Source organism: Poecilia reticulata, unplaced genomic scaffold (genome assembly GCF_000633615.1).
Source record: "Poecilia reticulata strain Guanapo unplaced genomic scaffold, Guppy_female_1.0+MT scaffold_196, whole genome shotgun sequence".
Taxonomy (NCBI): Eukaryota; Metazoa; Chordata; class Actinopteri; order Cyprinodontiformes; family Poeciliidae; genus Poecilia; species Poecilia reticulata.
Window position 1 is genome coordinate 361,004 of NW_007615020.1, and position 9,569 is coordinate 370,572.

General features: G+C 40.6%; 1 protein-coding gene across 1 annotated transcript in view; it reads right to left on the minus strand.

Moving 5' to 3' along the window:
* abca2 (ATP-binding cassette, sub-family A (ABC1), member 2) overlaps nt 1-9,569 on the minus strand; it is a 151,562-nt gene that overhangs the window by 126,228 nt on the left and 15,765 nt on the right. The window contains exons 2-4 of the mRNA XM_017303181.1: nt 8,624-8,717; nt 5,589-5,591; nt 451-562 (exon numbers count right to left, since the gene is read on the minus strand). Of these exons, the coding sequence (XP_017158670.1) occupies nt 451-562; nt 5,589-5,591; nt 8,624-8,717 (209 nt within the window). The remainder of the gene's footprint in view (nt 1-450; nt 563-5,588; nt 5,592-8,623; nt 8,718-9,569) is intronic.

Below are 9,569 nucleotides of genomic sequence, written 5' to 3' on the forward strand. Positions count from 1 at the left end.
TCGGCAATGGAGGTACGGAACATGGTCCACTCAGACTCAATGTCCCCCACCTCCCCCGGAACGTGTTCGAAGCAGCGGCTCAGAGTAGAGCCGCTGCTCCTCCACGTCGAGAGGAGCCAGTTGAGGTGGCTCGGGCATCTGGTAATCAATTAATCACAATTTATCTGATTGTTTCAATCCTAGTTTTGTGACACAGCAACCTGTGTGGCGAAACCAAGCAGCAAATTGGCAACATTTTCCATCCAGATTCAAATCCTATTAGAATTTTACCTTTTCAAGGGCAATTCATTTAACGAGAACTTGGATTATATCATGGTGGTTTTTAACAGCTGATCAGTTCACTTTTGGTCTAAGCTTTTCTGATAGTGGTACTGAATGCTAAAAAAAACAATCAAACACAAAGTGACACAAGAATGTTTAAGAGCAAATCCTGTGCTCCGTTCTACTCACGTAGAATTCTTGTATTGCAGGAATCCAAACTCATCCCTCTGTCCGTCCGGGCACAGCGACTGCATGATGGGAATGATGCCGGCTGAGGTGAGCGGCGCTGCACTGTAAAAAGCTTGGTGGAAGAAAGAACCAGAAAAAAGATGGAGGAAAAAAAAGCGGGAAAAGCCAGAGATAAAGGAAGATAAAGGAAGAAGTAATAAGAGTGGTAGACAAGGAAGATGTGATCAGTTAGAAAAAGATCAAGTAAAACTGGTCATATTGTGAAATGTTGGATTAGACAGTAATGAAAAAACAAAGTTTCTGTGCTTGTGTTAGAAAGAAGGAAGTGGTGAGAGGCTCCTGCATGTCAGCGCTGCATTTAGACACTATTTCTTATTATTCAACATAAACTGTATCCATTTTTCAGGAACATTGGATGAAGCAGTTCTCAGGTCAAAGCCCCTGAAATTTCTCGCCTTGCCAGTAGTACCACGTTTCCATGGCAATTGTGATGGTTTCTTGTGAACAAGCATCCTTTTTATCTGACCACAAAAACACTTTTATTGTTCCCCAGGTCACTCTTCCATCTCATCTACATGAGCCACCCAGAACTTTGATAGAAATGAGAAATCTGCTGCTGCACATAGAGCGATGCAGAGGCAGCTTTGGCTGGAAGAAGGCAAAAAGCAGAAGTGAAAACCATCTATATCCCTGGGAAAGATGTGAAAAGAGCAAATGTCTCTTCCTGAGCTTCTTCAATAAACTTTCTACTGACTTTAGGTCTGCAGGTTCAATGGTGTCTGGTGAACCATTTCTGTATTGATTTGGTCATGCGTGTTAGATCATTATCCAGCTGGCAGCCTCAAAAACGACCTGTTTTCAGTTTACCAAACTCTTACTTAAAAGTGGTGCTGAGAGCCACATTTAGAACAATAAGGCCTCATTGGCTGGAGCTGCCAGATCCCAAAGAAAAGGAATTTACTTATGCAGATTACAGAACATTTATAGGTAGACCTACAACAAAACATCCCAATGTGGAGATGACTCCACATTGGTCCCAAAAAGATGTATTTTAAGTGTAGCTTATATCGATAAAAATGTAACCATTTTAAAACATTTATATAAGGTGCAATGTCTGCTGTTAAACATATTTCATTCATAACTCTGAGCCCTGGGCTGCTGTCCTTCACACTGACGGCGTTCGGGGCCATATGGAAGGGAAACCGGCCCCCAGCATCACAGTGAGCTTTGGAGAGGTTTCACCTGCCTGACCATCACTAATACATGTGGCTCCTCCTCTGCAGAGTGACAGCAGCTAGGAGAAATGGGGTTCTGTTTTATATAACATGAGCACAAAGTTATGGAAAAAAAACTCATAAACTTAATAGAAACTTGATCAAAACTAATAAAGTTACATATAATAACAAATAAATCCCTTAATCACATAATAAATCCTTCACCCAGGACACAAACTGTTTGTACTGCTACCATCAGGGAAACGGTACAGACACACAGTAACCATGTAACTAAAACACAGCTTTTTCTCCAAGAGCTGTGAAATCAGACACACTCTTATGCAGCTCCATCAGGACTGATTAAGACTTTATTATTTATTCATCACTGGAGGTACCACTCCAATTTCATTAGGTTCTAGAAACATGACTAATAAAAATCTTATGTCTTATGTCATTTTGTTAAAGGTTCACACCATTGTACCATCTACCATGTTTACTTTACAACAAAACTGTTATCTGCACGTATTCCAGGCTGATTAAATTTATGCTAACTACTGGTTGGATTTTTGCATAAGCTGCTGCAATAAAGTGGGGCAAAAAAGTATTTAGTCAGCCACCAATTGTGCAAGTTCTCCCACTTAAAAAGATGAGAGAGGCCTGTAAATTTCATCATAGATGTACCTCAACTATGAGAGACAAAGGGAGAAAAAAAATCCAGAAAATCACATTTTCTGATTTTTAAAGAATTTATTGGCAATATATGGTGGAAAATAAGTATTTGGTCAGCTACAAACAAGATTTCAGGCTCTCACAGCCGTGTAACTTCTTCTGTAAGAGGCTCCTCTGTCCTCCACTTGTTACCTGTATTAATGGCACCTATTTGAACTCGTTATCAGTATAAAACACACCTGGTCACAACCTCAAACAGTCACACTCTAAACTCCACCATGGCCAAAACTAGAGAGCTGTCAAAGGACACCCGAAACAAAATGATAAACCTGCACCTAGCTGGGAATACTGAATCTGCAATAGGTAAACAGCTTGGTGTAAAGAAATCAACTGTGGGATCAATTATTAGAAAATGGAACAAGACCACTGATAATCTCCCTCGATCTGGGGCTCCACGCAAGATCACACCCCGTGGGGTCAAAATGATCACAAGAACGGTGAGCAAAAATCCAGAACCACACGGGGGAACCTAGTGAATGACCTGCAGAGAGCTGGGACCAAAGTAACAAAGGCTACCATCAGTAACACACTACGCCGCCAGGGACTCAAACCTGCAGTGCCAGACGTGTCCCCCTGCTTAAGCCAGGACATGTCAAGGCCCGTCTCAAGTTTGCTAGAGAGCATTTGGATGATCCAGAAGATGACTGGGAGAATATCATATGGTCAGATGAAACCAAAGTAGAACTTTTTGGTCAAAACTCTACTCGTCGTGTTTGGAGGAGAATGAATGCTGAGTTGCATCCAAAGAACACCATGCCTACTGTGAAGCATGGGGGTGGAAACATCATGCTTTAGGGCTGTTTTTCTGCCAAGGGACCAGGACGACTGATCCGTGTAAAGGAAAGAATGAATGGGGCCATGTATCGTCACATTTTGAGTGAAAACCTCCTTCCATCAACAAGGGCATTGAAGGTGAAAYGTGGCTGGGTCTTTCAGCAGGACGATGATCCCAAACACAYCACCCGGGTAACGAAGGAGTGGCTTCGTAAGAAGCATTTCAAGGTCCTGGAGTGGCCTAGCCAGTCTCCAGATGTCAACCCCATAGAAAATCTGTRGAGGGAGTTGAAAGTCCGTGTTGTCCAGCRACAGCCCCAGAACATCACAGCTCTAGAGAAGATCTGCATGGAGGAATGGGCCAAAATACCACCAACAGTGTGTGAGAACCTTGTGAAGACTTACAGAAAATGTTTGATCTCTGTCATTGCCAACAAAGGGTATATAACAAAGTATTGAGATGAACTTTTGTTATTGACCAAATACTTATTTTCCACCATATTTTGCAAATAAATTCTTTAAAAATCAGAAAATGTGATTTTCTGGATTTTTTTTCTCCTTTTGTCTCTCATAGTTGAGGTACATCTATGATGAAAATTACAGGCCTCTCATCTTTTTAACTGGGAGAACTTGCACAATTGGTGGCTGACTAAATACGTTTTTGCCCCACTGTATATAAAGCATGGCTTTTAACACGTTTACTTAGCATCCCACTGGACGTGACGATACTGCATGTTATGTAGTTAACCTTTCTACAGCTGATCTTTTAGTTAAAGGAATAGGAGGAATCTAAATAAAATGCAATTTTACACATATAAAAAAGAAAGACTTTTAACCAGAAGAAATTGCAGAAACTATCAGCATGCTGACATGAGTCCTCTTTGACCATCCAGGAGGGCATTCAGGATAAGTACAGAAAATGAATCCATCATCAGTAGAATAGAAAAACATTATGAGGTTTTCATCCTGCTGATCAAAGTTATTATTTAGAAAAGTGATGGAGAATATGATGTTCAACACATGTTCTCAGAGACGAAGCTTAGTGGCCAGCAGTTTTTTTAGACCTAGTTGGTGTTCTTGTTTCTGGACACAAAGTTTATTCTACGTTTAGATGACTCAAACCATTCATGATCAAAACACAACAAATGGACAGTTAAAGCTGCCAGTTGGTGCATCTTTCTCGTAGTGTGGTGAAGTTTTCTGAGCTCCTCCATGAACCTCATCACTTTAGACTTCCTCCATGTAGGGCTGCACTCTGATCTTTTACATAAGTAGTGGAAAGCAGGAAGTTGCAGTGTGAGATGAGGAAGTTCATGCGCTGGCTGTTACCATCCTGACACTGAGACTCAGAGGGACCTGCAGTAATCAGAACTGCTGCAGTCGGTCGTTCAGCAAGCACAGACCAGCTTAAAGGCAAGACATCTTGTTTGTAAGTTATCACATAAAAACAGCTTCTGCTGTGGTTAAACCATGAGAAAACATTTATTCAGTTGGAGCAACAGTCTACTCTTGTACAGAAAAATGAAATGAAAACAGCAGTTATATAAAATATTGATTGTTTTCATATTGTTTAAAGTGACTTCTGTGTCTGATTTATCAGCCTGATCCCAGATCCTTCACAGGAATAAAGGCATCTGTATCACAAAGGAAACATCTGGAGCAAAAACAACAAATGAATCATGACAAGTGTTTTAGAAGATTGTATGATTCTATTGCAAGTGATGAGTTGGAGGTCTTCTCCCTCATCAGAGCTTCCAGTGCTAAATTTGAACAGTTTGGTGTTTCTCCACTGATAGCAGTGCTGTCACTGGCTGAATCAACCAGGCTCATGGAGACCCACAACCAATCAAAATGTTGTGAGTGCCATTTTTAAAACTTTTAATATCGCCCCTGAAACCTCTGAGCCTCAACATTCACAAAAAGTTAGATTATCTGTGGAATGACATGAGTAGGTCGATGTGTCGCACAGAGCAGCAGCAGCCGGATCCGTCAGCCAGTTCCTGAGTCAATTATTAAACACTGCTGGTCTCAAATCATCAGGTGAGCGAACCGAATCTTACTCCAGTCCCACTGAGACTGGCACTGCTGTTGGTGGGAAGTCCCTGATTGCCATCCGGTTGCTCAGGCTGGAAACAGTTCTAACTGTCTGAGTTTAGACCAGAAAATCCTCCTTGACTCTCTGAGGCTAACCTGAAACATCACACACAGTTTGGACTTCTGTTGCTACTTTAAACCTTCTAACTCACAAACATTTTTTTTGTGTTGCACTATAGACAAAAGCTGGCTGTGTTGCTGAATGACCGTTTTTTGCTAATTCAAGGTTAAACAACATTTAGTTCAAAGATACCCAATGAGATAAAGTCACACAGGCAGAGGGGGATAGCACATCCTGATTCAGTTTTCTGTTCATAACACACTTACACACTGCTCCATCCAACAGGTTGAGAATATGCATCATGCACAGGAACGAAAAGAACCATGGACAGACAGAGAGAAACAAAGGAAGAACAGCAGACAGAAGGCAGAGGGAAGATGAGAGAACAAAAACAAAGGCGCATCAACTGGATGCTACCGTTCAATTGATGCAAGCAACAGGTGGCGCTCTAGGGAACCAAAGCTAAAAAAAATCCAGTAAGGATTGATCTGAACAAAACTAAACTTCTGCATAGGATGGTGACAAGATATGTCACATCACTAAATTACATACAACTGAAACCAGAAATGTAGCTACACTGACTTAAAAGACACAGGCCCCTTTTTTCTCATTGCTTGAGGATAATTCAGACCAAACTTCTCTATGTCAAAATAAATCAGTCAAAATATCAGGAGAAGAACTGAAGGGCTGCACCAGTCTGGCTCATCCTTGGGAACAATTTCCAGATATCTGACAGTGAAGCATCCGTCAGGAGGAATGGGCCAGAATTCCAGCAAATTAATGGCAAAAACTCAAAAGGTTTGGTCCAAGTCATACAGTTCAAAGGCAGTGCTATACTGAGGAAGTGTATCTAAACTTCTGATTTTGAAGATATTCATAAATAATTGTTGCATGTTATCTAATTAGTGTAGCATTTAGCAAATACTAATAATTTTGGTCATTTTAACTGATCTAAACAGTTTCATTTCAGACAGGGAGAAAAGGGCATATGTAAACTTCTGGTTTCAACTGCAAGCAAACAATGAAAAGATCAAATAAAAGACATGATTAGACAACAATGTGCTAACAGAACACATGCAAAATATAACTGAACAGCAATATAGCTCAGTATAAAGGTAGAGTAAAAACCTGCAAGTAAAACTGTTTGTACAGTCTCTCTCTCTCACACACACACACACACACACACACACACACACACACACACACACACACACACACGCACACACACACAGAGACAACACTAATTGAAGTAAAAAGCAGAGCTGGACAGGTCAGAGCAGCAAACACTATAGTCCAACTCTACTGGAAGAAGAAAGAAGCAGCTTGCAGGTTGTTGACAGTGAGTCAGAGCAGGACACAGAGCAAATAAAGTCTCATTGCATCAGTCTGATGATGTCTGTAAGTTCTGAAGTATCAATGACCTTAGAGAAGTAACTGCTGCTTGCCATCAATCTGAAAAGTTTATAAAACCATCAAAACAATTTAAAATCCAGAATTCTTTGCCAAAAAGAATTGAAGGTAAAAACTTTGGAGACAGCTGCTGTTGATGTGGGCTGGAATTGGGTTGGTTTGGATCGTTTCTTTCCCTTAATCAATAAAATCAAACATTGAAAACTACTTTTGCCATTTGTTCTGCTTGTCCTTGTCAGACATGAACATTTAAGTCCATTAAGAAAGAAAAACATTTTCATAGCACTATGCAATCCTAAATGACAGACATCAAGTAGGATAATGTGAAAAAAGCTAAGCAGAACTCCACTTCTAAATGCAGACAGCTTCTCATGAGCAGAAAACCTCATTAAAATTTAGCAAAATCAGAAGTCACTGCTTCTTTTATTCTGGATAAAGGTGGGCAGGATGCAACATTCTGTTACAATAAGACTTAGAGTCAAAGTGAAGTAACAAGGACTGGGACTTTCACACGTTCATTTTGATTAATCACATTGATTTTAATGTGTTAACATTTTTGAGGCAATTAATCACACTTTGGTATTCACACATTTCTGATTAACTGTAAATGTAATGCACAAGCAGCATCTGCAAACAGCAGCGATGGACGACTAAGGTGATTCCGTTGGCCTCCTGGGGATTCATTCTGCTTCAAAAAGCCATCTGTTGGGACGACTATCGTTGTGTTCCAGTTGTACTAAAAGGAGTTAATCTGTCAGTGAAGCTATCGCAGCCTGAAACAGCATCATCTTTTCTTATTAAAATGAGATGAGGGTGTGCTGTGGTTGCCCAGGGGTTAAGCACAGCCCACATATGGAGGCCTTAGTCCTCGACGCAGCCGTCGCAGGCTCGATTCCCGGCATTGGCAACCTTTGCTGCATGTCTTCCCCCTTCTCACAATACTCACTTTCCTGTCAATTAACTATCAAATAAAGGCCACTAGAGCCAATAAAACCTTTAAAAAAAACAAGATGAATTGTGATTAATTATTTTCAGGTCATGCAATTACTTTCATTAAAAAATTTTAAAATAGCTACATAGGTGTGCAGAGCCTATTTTATTGATTTATAGTTTTTATTCAAATCAAATTATTTAATTACAGACCCTACAATTAACTCAATTAAAAACTTTAATCAGAGTCCGACCAGTAGGAACGAGCCAACAACACATCTCAAACTGGTTACTGGTCGCCAGTAACCAGTTTGAAACAAAGACCTTCAAAGGCACTGACATTTTGATGATTACTCTTCTAACGAAATTGGAATTTGATCAAATTGTTAATTAAAAACAAGACTTTTTTTTAACATTGACAGAAACTAACTTCAAGGGCCAGAAGCTGCACCCGCAGGGCAAATCTGAGTCTAGAAAAAGCGTTGCCATAACTACAGAAGTTATTCTAATTTAGTAATAAACTACTGGGATAGGTAATTTAGAAACTATTCTGAGAAATTCTTCACTATCTCGATACCCCAATTCTGTAAAATGTCTTCTTTCCTTTCTAAATATATACAGAATATTTATTTAGCAAATGACTATAAAAAGGCAGAATGTGCAGTTTAAAGCATTCCAGGTGTGGCACTGAGTCAGCACTAAGGACTGGGATAAAAATGGAAATCTGTTGGTGTTTTATAGAACTTCCACCCTTGGCTTGGACGTCTTCCTCCATATTAAACATGGAGGATTTGTCCTTGGGTACAGGTGAGCTTAACAAACTACTGCTCTTGCACAAAGCTTTAGAAGTTACACATAAAGGAGTGCTGAGGAGTCTCTTTCCAGATATCTGTGTGAGCCTCACAAACGTTTAGAGGATGCACATGAACACAGAGTTTACTGCAGTCTCCATCCTGCGTACCTTCCTTGACGGGGATCGCTGGTTTCTTCTGCCTCAGACCCAGTAGGATGAAGAATAGGACTAGTGGGATGAAAATTTCAAATGCCAGCACCCACTGCAGAGGAGAAAAGACAGGAGATGAGATCCTCACTGAGTATCTGCTGAGGAACGGGGTCAGGGCAGGTCTGAGTTCAGCTCATTGCTCATAAGAGATAAAACATGAGGAACAAGAAACATTCCTGTGCTAAACTCAAAGTGTGACCTTTTTCTTGTCCTCAATCTTTTCATTATAACAGATAGAAAAAATACTGCAAGTACCCAAGAAAAAATTAATCTCTTAAGTGGAGACAGAGTAGGATGCCAGAGCTACTGCAGAAATGCCAACAATAGGAACCACTCCAGAGGCTAACCCCAACCCCAACCCCAACCCCAACCCCAACCCCAACCCCAACCCGTTAGATCATGAGATTTAACATTTTTTGTAACCTGGTTGCTGTGTATTGCAGACTTCTGCCCAGGTCCCTCTTGAAAATGAGATCTAGATCTCAATAGGGTTTAACTGGTTGAATAAAGGAAATTTAAATAAATAAATAAAAATAAACAGGATAACTCTGGAACCAACACTATTTCTGGTGATGGAAACTTCAACTCACGTCAACATGAACTCACACAAACCTGGAACTTTCCAGATGTGCTTCAACTGCACACAGACATTCATTTAATCCTCAACATCATTTCTCCACTTCACTCTCCAAGAACTGGAGAAAAGTGGAGCATGATACCAGAGTCACATGAGGACACTGACCGCTGTGCCTGACCCTGAACAGGCCTCTCTTGTTACATTGTTCATCCAGAACTGTGACAACCATAAAGTCTTTTTGTTTCTGCTTTTGGCACCCGCCAGAGAACACACACACACGCAAAGATGCGCGAACACACACACACACACACACACACACACACACAC